Source organism: Musa acuminata, chromosome BXJ3-6, assembly GCF_036884655.1.
Source record: "Musa acuminata AAA Group cultivar baxijiao chromosome BXJ3-6, Cavendish_Baxijiao_AAA, whole genome shotgun sequence".
Taxonomy (NCBI): Eukaryota; Viridiplantae; Streptophyta; class Magnoliopsida; order Zingiberales; family Musaceae; genus Musa; species Musa acuminata.
In genome coordinates, this window is record NC_088354.1 from 25,647,192 (window position 1) to 25,661,941 (window position 14,750).

At 44.1% G+C, this 14,750-nt stretch overlaps 2 protein-coding genes across 2 annotated transcripts in view; one reads left to right on the forward strand and one right to left on the reverse strand.

Moving 5' to 3' along the window:
- LOC103975214 (uncharacterized) overlaps positions 1 to 3,063 on the forward strand; it is a 41,968-nt gene extending 38,905 nt beyond the window's left edge. The window contains exon 4 of the mRNA XM_065157280.1: positions 2,612 to 3,063. The gene's annotated coding sequence lies outside the window, so the exon portion shown is untranslated. The remainder of the gene's footprint in view (positions 1 to 2,611) is intronic.
- A 187-nt stretch (positions 3,064 to 3,250) lies between these two features.
- LOC103975096 (transcription factor WRKY19-like) lies at positions 3,251 to 4,774 on the reverse strand. The gene is made up of 3 exons (XM_009390008.3): positions 4,313 to 4,774; positions 4,091 to 4,222; positions 3,251 to 3,981 (listed from the first exon to the last, which is right to left on the reverse strand). Exons 1-3 carry the CDS (start codon positions 4,594 to 4,596, stop codon positions 3,471 to 3,473), a joined length of 927 nt encoding a protein of 308 aa, XP_009388283.2. The 5' UTR covers positions 4,597 to 4,774; the 3' UTR covers positions 3,251 to 3,470.
- Positions 4,775 to 14,750: the final 9,976 nt, after the last annotated feature.

A 14,750-nucleotide genomic window follows, 5' to 3' on the forward strand; every position in this document is an offset into this window, starting at 1 on the left:
CAATGACCAACTGTACTAGATCTGGGGACAGCTAAACCTATAAGTCTGGTATCAAAGAGTGGAGCACTCATACAGGACATCCTTGGTGTCTCAAGTCTAAGGACCAGATACACCACTAGGACTACGGAATCCCGTCTGACAATAAGGCATCATCAACCATCCAGCATTCCGTAAGCGGATCAATCAGTGAACTCATTCTCCAATGAGCACCTGTATTGTATCCCTAGTGTCCCTACACGAGCAACTATGAGACCAGCTGCATCCATCATATGGACGGGTATACAGCACACCAGTCTATCCGGTTATCACGATGTCCCTCTCGAGTAACCTATGACCGGGATTATTTAGGATATGTGTTTAAAGGTGAATCGATCTCATTATCGTGATCTCATCACGATCCGATTCCCATTGCACAAATCCAAGGACATCACAATATATGTATGCATTTATGCAATAGTTATAAAGTGATATACGCCAAAATATAACAAGCAAAAAGATTATGTATCAAGTCACACGTGCCATCACTCACGTGATTGGCTTGCTGGGCACCTATGACTAGCATGGATGATATTATTGTCACAGGAAATGATCCTTTGAAGACTCATACATTTCTAAAGTACTTGGCCGATCGATTCTCCCTCAAAGGTCTAGGAACTTTAAGCTACTTTCTGGGAGTGAAAGCAACATTTACATCTTCAAGTCTCTTCCTATCACAAAGAAAGTATATTCAAGATTTATTATCAAAGACAAACATGCAGGATACGAAAGAGGTTACAACTCCTCTCTCTACCAGTGAATCACTTAAATTATGTGATGGAAGTCCTGCTACATATTCGACTCAATATCGACGAGTCCTTGGCTCCTTACAGGGATTGGTCTGCGGTCAAACGTCCATGCCTTGGTCTGCGGTCATATAATAAATTATCGCAATTCATGTATCGACCATCTACTACGCATTGGTCTGCGGTCAAACGAATTTTGCGGTATCTTAAAGGGACTCTTAATCATGGCATTTTTCTTCACAAAAATACTTCACTCCATCTCCATGTCTTTGCTGATGTTGATTAAGCAGGGAACTTTGATGATAGAACATCTACGTCAGGGTACATTGTCTTCCTTGGAGCTACTCCAATCAGTTGGAGTTCTAAAAAACAAAAGACGATTGCACGATATACAACTGAAGCTGAATACCGTGCCATCGCCACCGCCGCTGTTGAACTCAATTGGGTCACAAATCTGTTCAAGGAACTCAACGTCAACTCCACAGTTATTCCTACAATATATTGTGATAATATTGGAGCTACCTACTTATGTGTCAATCCAGTATTTCATTCCCGCATGAAACACATTGCCATCGACTTCCACTTCATGTGAGATCAAGTTGTCAGACATCAACTCCGTGTTTCTCATGTACATACAGCTGATCAACTAGCAGACTCACTCACAAAGCCTCTCACCCGTAAACTATTTTCATCTCATCGGTCCAAGATCGGCATCCTTGATGGAAGCTCAATCTTGCGGGGGCATGATAAGCAGATAAGATTTCCTCAAGGCAGTTGAGGAAATCTCTAAGCAATTGAGAAAAATCCTCCCTGCTGAATGTGTATAAATAGCTATCGAGAGCTCACTATCTAAATGAACTAGGCAATTACATCTCATACATTTCATAGTTTCTTCTACAATTTTTATCTTTCTATCTTCTTCGTTTAATTCTTTACAATTGGTAGACAATACTTCTTATCTAGTTTAGTTACATGAGAAAAGCAAGTTTTTCAGCTGATGTTGCTTAAAATACTATTTTGACCTCTAGAATCATTATGTAAATATGGTTGGTCCATGTGCAATTAGTGTATGGAACAGTCTGTTCCTTTTTTGCCACAATTAAGTTAAAGATTTTAAATATAAAAAGATAAAAAAAATACCTTATAAGAAAATGGGAAATCACACAGTCAATGTTTGAATAGTTTAATTCTTTTGTAGCTGATGTCATACAGCTATATTTTTTTAACGTTTTTGACACTGTCATTGATATAATTATTTTATTTATATTCTAATTAAATAACAATGATCTTTTTACAATTGTAAACATGCTCACAACAGTTGCAATCTCTGCTGTCTTTGGTTACATCATGCCAAATCTGCAATTCCTTTGTTTCTTTGTGAGACACTATTTAACTGCAGCAGTCTCTTTCATCAGAAAAATTTTTTTGTCTCCCTCACAGACTGTTAACTAATAGATAAAGTTCTAAATAAGGTAAAAGCGCTGATTGTGTATATTGCTAAGGATCAACCTCTTTGTTATAAGGAAGCTTCAGGCTGTTACGTCTGCAGAACAAAGAAACACAGTTGTGACCTGGTGTAACAAAAGCTTTGTCATATATGATGCTTCTTTTCCACAGAAGATTGTTCTTTTCTTGAGCAAGTGGTCTCGTCAAATTGTACCCTAAATTGATTGACAGCTATGTAATTTATCATGTTGTTGAATTGTAAGAGGCTTCAGATTTTCTTTTTTATTTTCAGAACCTTTTATGTCTGAATATATTTTTCCTATTGCTCACTCTGAAACCACTCTCTTTTTTCTTAATCATGCGATGCGGAGACCCTTCCCCAGCAATCACTTAGTATATTCTAATTTGGTACAAGAGATCTGTGAGCTCAAGTCACTCTTTGCAAGATGGGATGGATCACCGGAAGGCCTTTGTCTGCAATCTTCTCCAGAGTCAAATACAAAGGACATAATTCAGAGACGAGCATTTGCATATTATCTGAACTACTTACCAAGGAGGCGATGCGAGTCGGCTAGATATAATCTTGTTGCTGTAATCTTATTGACAGCCTGATGCTAAGTATACTGTAATCTTAAAAAAGAAAGATAGGAGTCATTCAGATTGTGATTGTGATGCAGAGATCCATCTTAAACATGTATCAGCACCTGGCAACTTCAGCTTCTTCTCCCTAATGACCCACTGCATTCTCTTTCGAATCTTCATGCTGAAGCAACTGTTTAGATTAACAGTTCTCTCCAATTTCTGCCCTATTAAAGATCTATCCCTCATTGGTCCACTGAATGTTGTGTTTATGTTAGATACAGATATTAGTGCTTCTTGTACATTCATGTGACTTGGATGTCTATTTCAGGGCAAAAGTGTGCGTATTTCCTATCTCACACTGCAGGACAAAGTGATCTCCACTGCCACCACGACAAACAGCCAATGCCAAGAACTTTTTGCTTTGGATGAGGCATATGCCATGGCAAACCAGTCGCTCTTCTCCGACTTTAGGAAGATAAATTTTGATGTTTTCTGTATCATACTTTTTTATCTTGTAAGAATTCCCTGTTCCTGACTCTATTTTCTTTACACTAATTGATTGCGGCAAGCATTCTTAGTTGATCTTTGAATTCATGGAGAGAACAACCATGGTGATTCCCTCTGTTTCTACCTACATCACCAGCTTGAGGAGATGGATGTTCATGAGAAGAAGCTGCACGAATCAAAACCGGGGGCATCGAACTGAAAGTTCTGGGCGAAGTCCATCTCCGGGAGCATGAAAGCCATGTCCACCAGGGACGAATTGCTTGCTGAATCGCCTCTGGATATCATCTCGGCGATGTCGGAGTCTGAAGTCTGCAGCTTCATGCCGCCATCGAAGCTACTGATCTGGTACGGTGACGAGAAGGCAGGCGGCGAGGAAAGGGAGGAGAAGAGGTCGGCTGCTGTGTCACCCATTACCGCCATGGATCCATAGGAAAGAGAGGTCAGTCCCCAAGCTTCCTCCTCACAGTGTACGCCTTCCATCTCAAGTGTGTAGCTTGATTGATGTCCGAGGCATGCCGATGTCGGGGCTCTCTGTGGCCTTTGGAGGCACGTATGCGTCCCGAGGTAGGTGACGTCGAACACCAGGGGATCCTCGCCCGACCGCTGTACCTGCTTCGTCGCCTGACATCCCTGGGAGCTGCGGTGCGTGCACCTGTAGTAAGCTCTGCAAGACGAAGAACAAGCACGGACACAAACACATGGATGGCGATGAGAACAGAGCAAGAGCTTGTCATGGATCTCAAACTTGGTAGCATTGGGTTTCGAATCCTGACCTCGGATGCTTGGCTCCCAGGATATCCTTCTGTCCGTACTTTCTCCAGCTATAGCCGTCATCCACAGGGCCTTCGACTCCTCCAACTCCGGGGATGAGCCTCACTTGGTTCGTCAACTTGTGCATCGTCTTCCTGCCACAAGCCGAGCTGAATCCATGTCAAAACATGATCGGGTGACAGAGAAGTCGGAGCTCTCAGAGAACAAAGGAGTCAAAGACGCACTTTTTCTTCATAAAGTCCCTACGACCGGGGTCCCTGAACGCCGGGCTGGAGTTCTCGCTGCGAGGGCTGTTGCCGACCTGCAGATCGCCGTCGGGATCGCCGGACTTCGCCATGAGAATCGACTTCCCGATGGAGGAGAGTATTTCGGTCGCTAAAGACTTACAGAGCTCAGCGGCAGAAGGGTGATCCAGATGGGACTGCAGCTGACTCACTAGCTGCAGAGCCCGAGCTAGCTCGGCCATTAGAGTGCTCCTCAGCTCACTTCCTGTGCCATCATTCTGCATGGCGAAGGCAGCTCAGTTTCAGAGCCAGCTCACTTTGAAGCAGTGGACGAATCAAGCTTGAGCAAGAAGAAGAATGAAATCTGTGGGCAGTATAGCGAGCGAGGGAGGTTGCTTGGAGAGTGAGGGTGGAGGGATCAGAATCAAGTGGAGGGTTTATATGAACACGAGGAAGGTGGAAGAATAGCGCGTTCTGCTCGAGAACACAGAGAGAGAGAGAGAGAGAGAGAGAGAGAGAGAGAGAGAGAGAGAAGTTGACCGAGTCACCACGGTTGAATCCAGAGAGGAAGAAGTGGCAGCTTGTAGTGGTAGTGAAAGGGGGGAATGTGAGGCATGTGCTTGGAACTGACCGAGAAAGTTCAAAGGCTTTTACGCGTAACACAAATTATTCCACATGGCCACGGGATTTTTTATATATCTTAAATCCATCTGTTCTCACATAGTCTATATAGCATGGATTTTTTGACCCTAAAACTCAGTTAATTAAGTCTCAAAAAAAATTCTATCATATCAATGCTCTTAAAATACATTCCTGTGGGTCGAGAGTTTAAAATCTCACGTCCAGACGACATATGATGGCACCTAAAAAAACAAATAATAGACAAATGAGATTGGATTATAGTGAAAGTTTTTTATTATTTTAAGGAAAAAATTAGAAAATATTTTTTGAAGAGATTTATATTTTTTTTCCCTCGGGCTAGAAGATAGTATCTCTAGTTAAATAAAAAATTAATTATTTTTTATTACTTCTATTATAGTCTTTTTAGCGCTTCTTTTATCTTTTCTCATATCATTAATATTAATTATAATTTTAATATTTTAATTTGATGCAAGTCCATATTGAAGTTTATCAACTTAATTTAATTATAAGTATTTTTATAGATCAAATCCACTCAATCTTTTGCAGAACTTACAAGAGTATAAACTCGTGACAAAGAGTTTATATATATATATATATATATATATATATATATATATATATATATATATATATATATATATATATATATATAGCGGAATGTGGTGAGAAATATCTTGTGCTTCTATTTAATGGACCACAATCTGAATCCAATGTGCAGTGTGTATTTTAGCACATGAATGATCGGAGAGTTCCTAATCACCTCATGCCAGTAATATGAATAAAACCAGGTTTGTAGGTCACACACAAAAAGTAATGTGGCCGTAATGCACTTCCCTGACATGAGAGACCCACTCAACACGCTGATGTTTGAAAGCAACAAAGTGTGGTTGGATGTGACAAACGTGAAGACAAAGCAATGAAACATAGTAGCCCTCAAAGAGAGGGTTAAAAGAGAGGTGATTTGAGCCCCCAAAAATCTCCACTTTTCCCACGTATTTGCACAAGGAAAACGTCTCCAATAACACCTCGGTGTCCTTTCGCCATGGAGTTCGTTGGTCATCCACCCAAGTGAATAGAGTAATTATTTTCCAAGCTTGCATGATATCCGGGAATCATAAGTGTTGCATACTCATTAATTATGTTGAAACTCCAATCGAAATCAATAGTTATATTGGAACTCATTTTAAATGTTGATAGGGTGTATTTTGGTCCTATGTGAACCATCGACAGACGTTGTAGATCGACACGACATCGTACGCCTCCAGAAGCGCGGGGTGCACATCACGTCAAGCTCCAACGGTGCGACTGTGCAGCTTGACCACCCCAAGAACTAGGGGCGGTGTCGTCTGCTGTTAGGGTAGTGCCGTCTAACGCCGCTCAAGCACCCCTGAAGATGTCATCTAGTTAGAGAGGTTGTTCTACCCCTAGAGTCAACGACCATGCCGGACCAGGGCCCGACCAATTCCCGTACGCTGGTATAAATATGTTAGAACCCTTGCAGATTATAAACTTGGGGTTGATCTCTTTAGGAGATCGACCTCCTTGGAACTCTATAGGGGTTCCTCCCTCTAAGTTGCTGCTCAAAGGCTGCAGAAAAGATTCATCTATTGCTTATGAAAAGAGAAGGAATACATGGCTATTTATAGAGCTTCTAAACCCTAACTCCTAATAGGACTCCTACTTAAGACTCTTACTTCTAACCAACTCCTAGTAGGACTCCTACTCAAGACTCCTATTCCCTTACAACTCCTAATTCTTCTCTAAGAAAAAACCTCCTACATGAATGTCCCTCTCAATTAGGACTCTCCTAGCTAGAGTCCTAACAGAATGTCCCTCTCAATTAGGACTCTCCTAGCTAGAGTCCTAACAAACCCGCCCTCTTCAAATCAACCTTGTCCTCAAGGCTGAGATTTCATGAACTCAGGGAACCGGGTCTTCAGCTCCTCATATGGTTCCCATGTGGCGTCTTCAAGTGGTAGATTATTCCAATGCACTAGTACTTCAGTAGAGGGATGTCGGCGACGCATCACGATCCTGCGATCGAGGATGGCTTGTGGTTGGGCTTGAATAACTCTATCCTCAGTTGTGATGGGCAGTTGGATCTGGGGTGACTCATGTTCTCCCAACTTGGGCTTTAGGCATGATACGTGAAAGACAGGATGAATTTTGGCATCCTCAGGTAATTTAAGTCTGTACGCCACGGCTCCAATACGCTCTGTGATCTGATAGGGCCCATAAAAACGTGGGGATAGCTTCATAGAGGCTCAAGTGTTGATAGAGAGTTGCTTGTATGGTTGTAGGCGAAGATAAACCCAATCTCCCACTGAAAATTCTCTTTCACTTCGTCGTGTGTCGGCTTGCTGCTTCATTCTGGCTTGAGCGGTAGAGAGATTATCTTTTAACAGTTGTAAGAGTTTGTCCCTATCAATCAATTCTTGGTCAACTTGATCTACCTTGGCCGAGCCAATTACATACTTTGGAATCACAGGGGCTGGTTGACCATACAATGCTTCATAAGGGGCACATTTTGTAGATGAATGATATGTAGTATTATACCACCATTCGGCCCAGGGAAGCCATTTCACCCACTCTTTTGGTTGGTCGCTAGCGAAACACTGGAGGTACGTCTCTAAGCACCTATTTACCACCTTTGTTTGGCCGTCAGTTTGTGGATGATATGCTGTGCTCATCTTAAGTTTGGTGCCTTGTAACTGAAATAACTCGGTCCAAAATTTACTAGTGAAGATCCTGTCACGATCACTTACGATGGATCTTGGCATCCCATGCAGTTTAACAATATTTTCTATGAAAATCTGGGCAATACTAGCAGCAGTGTAGGGATTTCTTGTTAGGATCAAGAGCACTAAGAGGGGGGGTGAATTAGTGCAGCGAAAATCTTTCACTATTAAAATCGAAAGCTGCGTTCGTTTGATAAAAATGATTTCGATGTAAAAGCCGATTCTAAGATTACTTTAACTTAAGATTAAGTGAGATGACGTTAAAGTAAATCTACGAAGGCAGTTTGCAGTTTATGATGAAAATCAGAATGCAACCGCAAATTGAAATGCGACGTTCGTACGATAAAACCGGTTTACGTCTAAATGCCGATTTTGAAGATACTGAACTTTGAGATACGTTTTATAAATGCGCAGAAGGCAGTTTGCAGTTATGATTGAAATCAAAACGTAAACGTAAAATGAAGTATACTGATCGTACGAAAAAGCTGATTTACGTCTAAACGCATATTCGGAAAGTTCTGAACTTAGAAACTCGTTCGTAAAAGCGCAGAAGGTAGTAGCTATTTAGGAGGTTTGCAGTAAAGATAAAATGCTCAAAGTAAATGCAAACTGAGATTTAGAGTGGTTCGGTCAATCTTGACCTACTCCACTTTTGGCTTCCTCCACCGACGAGGTCACTGACGTCAACTAGAGGCCTTCCTTCAATAGGGGAAGGCCAACCACCCTTTTACAGTTTCACTCCTTTTGACGGGCTTAGGAGACAACCCTTACAGAAATTTTCTCTCCTCTCTTTACAACTCAAAACTTTGAAGAACAGAGGGAGGAGAACTTTTGGCCTTTACAACAATTTTGAGCTCTAAGAATCACAGAAAAAGATCAAGATTTTGAGTGTAAGTTGTGCTCTTTCAGTGCTGAATGGGTGGGGTATTTATAGGCCCAACCCAGTTCAAATTTGGAGCTCAAAACTATCAATTCCCGGAATTCCGGGATCAGGCGGTTGCACCTCCTGACTAGGGCGGTTGCACCGCTTGGCAGAGCTCAAAGACTGAGCCTCTGGGCGGTGCCACCTCTGTTAGGGGCGGTTGCACCTCTCTGCCAGAGCTCGAAGACCGAGCTCAGGCGGTTGCACCTCCTGACTAGGGCGGTTGCACTGCTTGCCAGAGCTCGATGACCGAGCTCAGGCGGTGCTACCTCCTGTCAGGGGAGGTTGCACCGCCCAGTCTCGCTCGGAGACTGAGCCCAGGCGGTGCTACCTCCTGACTGGGGCGGTTGCACCGCCCAGTCTCCCCGGGAGACTTAGCCCAGGCGGTGCTACCTCCTGGCTTGGGCGGTTGCACCTCCCACAACAATTAGGGTCCGAATGGGTAGATCCATTCGGCCCAATTTGGGTTTTTCAGGGGCCCAATTGCCCCAAGATTAAGCTAATGGGATCACCTCCCATTTCCAACTTAATCATTGTGCTAACTACGATAAATCCTAAGACAATTTCTGCAGCTTGCTCCGGTGCGTCAATCTCTTCTTCCGGTGAGTTTCCGGCAAACGTCCGTCGATCATCCGATGAACCCTCGGTGATGCTCCTGCGAACTTCCGGCAAACTCCTAGACTTGCGACGATCCACTTGGCGAGTTCCGACGAGCTTCTTTGGTAAGCTCAAGGAGTTCTCGGATTTGTTCCCGTAGAACCTCCGACGACTATCCGAACTTCCGTCGAACTCTCGAACTCCCAACGTGATCATTGTCTTGACTCCGGCGCAACTCTTGCTGCATGTCTTACTTCCATCGTAGTTAATCCTGCACACTTAAAACAAAACTTCGATCGAGACAATTAATCCTAAGCTATTAACCAAGTTGTCCGGCATGTCATTGGTCTCTCGACGCTTCGTCCGATTCTTCGGCGCATCGTCCTCTCCAGCAGCCTATTGCCCAATCGGCCAGTTGAATCTGCATCTCCGATATCCTTGGCACAATACCCGCTCTTCTTGGCCCGATGCCCGAGTCCACGGCCCGAAGCCTTCTGTCGATACGTCGACCGATCCACCGGCCCGACGTCCAATCTTCTGACATGTTCTTCCGGCACAACATGATTTTCCTGCTTTAATTGTCTCATCCTGATCGAAGCATCCTGCGTCACTCAAAATGCAGATTAAATCATAAACATATATCAAGTAGTTTCATCATCAAAATACGAGATTCAATAATCTCCCCCTTTTTGATGATGACAACCACTTGATGACGGAGTTAAACTTAACTCCCAGATTTTAAACAAACTCCCCCTATCAATGTGTCATATTGATAGAACTTTGAATTCAAACTGAATTCAAGTCATTGCAATATTCATCATGAATACTTGCAACACGTCATCATGAACTTATGCATAAACTTATGCATAACATTTCATGTCATCAACATACTTCTCCCCCTTTGTCATCAACAAAAAGGAGAAGTACCACAATCAAGTGTTCGTGATATTGGTTCAACTCATTGCATGAAAAACATAATATCAAGTTTTATCATCATGCAAGTTTGCTATTATCAAATATCAACATGTAAAATTGCGATGTAAGCTTTTGATATCATTGTTGAATCTCGGATTTTGATGATGAAGTCAATTGTCATTTGTTGTCTAATCTATGTTATGAGATAAGTGTACAGGATTAACTACGATGAAAGTTAGACAAGCAGCAGGAGTTGCGCCGGAGTCAAGTTCATGATCACGTTGGGAGTTCGAGAGTTCGACGGAAGTTCGGACGGTCGTCGGAGGTTCTGCGAGAACAGATCCGAGAAGTCCAGAAGCTTGCCAAGCGAAGCTCGTCGAAACTCGCCAAGTGGATCGTCACAAAGTCCAGGAGTTTGCCGGAAGTCCGCAGGAGCATCACCGAGGGTTCATCGGATGATCGACGGAAGTTCGCCGGAAACTCGCCAGAAGAAGCGATTGACGCACCAAAGCAAAGCTGCAGAAATTGTCTTAGATCTAATCGTAGTTAGCACGTTGATTAAGTTAGAAAATGGGAGGTGATCCCATTAGCTTAATCTTGGGGCAATTGGGCCCCTGAAAGACTGAAATTGGGTCGAATGGAGCTAACCATTCGGACCCTGATTGCACCAGGAGGTGCAACCGCCTAGGCCAGGAGGTGGCACCGCCTGGGCTAAGTCTCCCAGCGAGACTGGGCGGTGCAACTGCCCCAGCCAGGAGGTGGCACCGCCTGAGCTCAGTCTTCGAGCTAGACTGGGCGGTGCAACCTCCCTGACAGAGAGGTGGCACCGCCTGAGCTCGGTCTTCGAGCTCTGGCAGAGAGATGCAACCGCCTCAGCCAAGAGGTGGCACCGCCTGGGGCTCAGTCTCCAAGCCAGACTCAGGAGGTGCAACCGCCCCTAACACAGAGGTGCAACTGCCTGGGCTCAGTCTTCGAGCTTTGCCAGGCGGTGCAACCTCTCCAATCAGGAGGTGCAACCGCCTGGTCCCGGAATTCCTGGATTTGATCATTTTGAGCTCCAAATTTGAATTGGGTTGGGGCATATAAATACCCCACCCATTCAGCACTGAAAAGATACAGACCTACACCGAATTCTTGATCTTTTCTGTGATTCTAAGAGCTCAAATTTGTGTAAAGTCCTAAAGTTCTCCTCTTTCTGTTCTTCAAGTCTTGAGTTGTAAAGAGAGGAGAGAACGGTCCTATAAGGGTTGTCTCCTGAGCCCATCAAAAGGAGTGAATCTGTAAAAGGGCAGTTGGCCTTCGCCTATTGAAGGAAGGCCTCTAGTTGACGTCGGTGACCTCGTCGGTGGAGGAAGCCAAAAGTGGAGTAGGTCAAGACTGACCGAACCACTCTAAATCTCTGGTTTGCGTTTATTTTGAGCACTTTATCATTACTGCAAACCTCCTACATAGCTACTGCTCTCTGCGCCTTTACGAACAAGTCTCTAAGTGCTGATCTTTCCGAATCTGCATTCAGACGTAAATCGGTGTTTTCATACATTACAGTTTACGTTTACGTTTTGATTCTGCAAAACTGTCTTCTACGCTTTTACGAACGAAGTTTCTAAGTTCAGATTCCTTTAAAACTGTGTTTTAGACGTAAACTACTTTTAAACGTAAAACTATGTTTAGACGTAAAACTGTGTTTAGACGCAAACTGCGTTTAGACGTAAAACTACGTTTAGACGTAAAACTGTGTTTAAATGTAAAACTGCGTTTAGACGCAAACTGGACTGCGCTTAGACGCAATTTGATCTTAGACGCAAACTGCGCTTAAACGCAAACTGCGCCAAACTGCGCTTAGACGCCATCTGCATTTAGACGCAAACTGCATTTAGACGCAAACTGCGTAAACTGCGCTTAGACGCAAACTGTGTTTAGACATAAACTGTACTTAATCATAAGTATTCTTAGAATCGACTTTTGCATCAAAATAGTTTTTATCAAACGAACACAACTTTCGTTTTTAATCGTTGAAAGATTTCCGCTGCACTAATTCACCCCCCCCCCTCTTAGTGCTCTCGATCCTAACAATTGGTATCAGAGCAAGGTTAACTCTCTAACGGATTAAAACCCAAGAGAAATGGCATACGCCGAAAACCAAGAGGGGCATTCTATTACGCGTCCACCCATGTTCAGTGGGACGGACTACACCTACTGGAAGACCCGAATGAGGATCTTTCTTATTTCTATGGATTTTGAACTATGGAATCTTGTCGAAAACGGATTTTCGAAGTCTTCTCTTCCAATGATCGATTGGAATGATTTGGAGAAGAAGGCTTTCGCTCTTAATGCAAAGGCTATGAATGCCTTATTTTGTGCACTTGATAAAAACGAGTTTAACCGTGTTTCAACTTATGAAACTGCATTTGATATTTGGCACACACTCGAAGTGACCCATGAAGGCACAAGTAGAGTAAAAGAGTCAAAAATCAATTTGCTGTTACATTCTTTCGAACTTTTTCGGATGAAACCGAGTGAAACCATTGGCGACATGTTTACCCGTTTCACGGATGTCGTCAACGGTCTAAAAGGACTCGGAAAGAGCTTTTCGGATTTTGAGCTTGTTAATAAGATACTAAGATCCCTTCCTAAGAGTTGGGATCCTAAAGTCACTGCTATTCAAGAGGCAAAAGATCTGCGAAATTTCCCTCTTGAAGAACTAATTGGGTCATTAATGACCTACGAAATGACTTGTAAAGCTCATGAAGAGCAAGAAGACATCCTTCCAAAGAACAGGAAGGATATGGTGTTGAATCTCGTATTTTGATGATGAAACTACTTGATATATGTTTATGATTTAATCTGTGTTTTGAGTGACGCAGGGTGCTTCGATCAGGATGAGACAATTAAAGCAAGAACATCATGTTGTGCCGGAGGAACATGTCAGAAGATTGGACGTCGGGCCGGTGGATCGGTCGACGTATCGACAGAAGGCTTCGGGCTGTGGACTCGGGCATCGGGCCAAGAAGAGCGGGTATTGTGCCAAGGATATCAGAGTTGCGGAGTCAACTGGCCGATTGGGCAATAGGCTGCAGGAAAGGACGATGCGCCGAAGAATCGGACGAAGCGTCGAGGGACCAATGACATGCCGGACAACTTGATTAATTGCTTAGGATTAATTGTCTCGATCGAAGTTTTTGTTTTTGTTTGTGCAGGATTAACTACGATGAAAGAAAGACAAGCAGCAGGAGTTGCGCCGGAGTCAAGTTCATGATCACATTGGGAGTTCGAGAGTTCGACGGAAGTTCGGACGGTCGTCGGAGGTTCTGCGAGAACAGATCCGAGAAGTCCAGAAGCTTGCCAAGCGAAGCTCGTCGGAACTTGCCAAGTGGATCGTCGCAAAGTCCAGGAGTTTGCCGGATGTCCGCAGGAGCATCACCGAGGGTTCATCGGATGATCGATGGAAGTTCGCCGGAAACTCGCCGGAAGAAGCGATTGATGCACCGAAGCAAAGCTGCAGAAATTGTCTTAGATCTAATCGTAGTTAGCACGTTGATTAAGTTAGAAAATGGGAGGTGATCCCATTAACTTAATCTTGGGCCAATTGGGCCCGAATTCGGACTGGTTTGGGCCAAGTTTGGAGCCCAACCAGTGATCTGGAATAGTGCTAGGAGGTGCAACCGCCTAGGCCAGGAGGTGGCACCGCCTGGGCTAAGCCTCCCAGCGAGACTGGGCGGTGCAACCTCTCCAGCCGGGAGGTGGCACCGCCTGAGCTCAGTCTTCGAGCAAGACTGGGCGGTGCAACCTCCCTAATAGAGAGGTGGCACCGCCTGAGCTCAGTCTTCGAGCAAGACTGGGCGGTGCAACCTCCCTGGCAGAGAGGTGGCACCGCCTGAGCTCGGTCTTCGAGCTCTGCCAGGCGGTGCAACCTCTCCAGTCAGGAGGTGCAACCGCCTGATCCCGGAATTCCGGGATTTGATCGTTTTGAGCTCCAAATTTGAACTGGGTTGGGGCCTATAAATACCCCACCCATTCAGCACTGAAATAGCAAGAACTTAAGCCGAAATCTTGATCTTTTCAGTGGTTCTTAGAGCTCAAAACTGCTAGTTTTCCTCCTCCTTCTGTTCTTCAAGTTTGTGTTGTAAAGTGAGGAGAGAAAACATCTGTAAGGGTTGTCTCCTGAGCCCGTCAAAAGGAGTGAATCTGTAAGAGGGTAGTTGGCCTTCGCCTATTGAAGGAAGGCTCCTAGTTGACGTCGGTGACCTCGTCGGTGGAGGAAGCCAAAAGTGGAGTAGGTCAAGACTGACCGAACCACTCTAAATCTCTGGTTTGCGTTTATTTTGAGCACTTTATCATTACTGCAAACCTCCTACATAGCTACTGCTCTCTGCGCTTTTACGAACGAGTTCTGTGCAGTTTATGTTCACGTCTTAATTCCATTTACAAACTGCTCTCTGCGCTTTTACGAACGAATTCTGTGCAGTTTACGTTTACGTCTTGATTCCATCTACAAACTGCAAACTGTCTCTCTGCGCTTTTACGAATGAGTTCTGTGCAGTTTACGTTTACGTCTTGATTTCATTTACAACTGCAAACTGTCTTCTGCGCTTTTACGAACAAGGTTCTGTGCAGTTTACGTTTA

What these genes read in the sequence shown, in the direction of transcription:
- LOC103975096 (XM_009390008.3), bottom strand. Translation starts at nt 4,596, where the DNA reads ATGCAGAATGATGGCACAGGAAGTGAGCTGAGGAGCACTCTAATGGCC. An exon ending in AGGGACTTTATGAAGAAAAA is followed by an intron (nt 4,223 to 4,312) that starts GTGCGTCTTTGA and finishes GGCTTGTGGCAG; the next exon opens with GAAGACGATGCACAAGTTGA. An exon ending in CTGGGAGCCAAGCATCCGAG is followed by an intron (nt 3,982 to 4,090) that starts GTCAGGATTCGA and finishes TTCGTCTTGCAG; the next exon opens with AGCTTACTACAGGTGCACGC.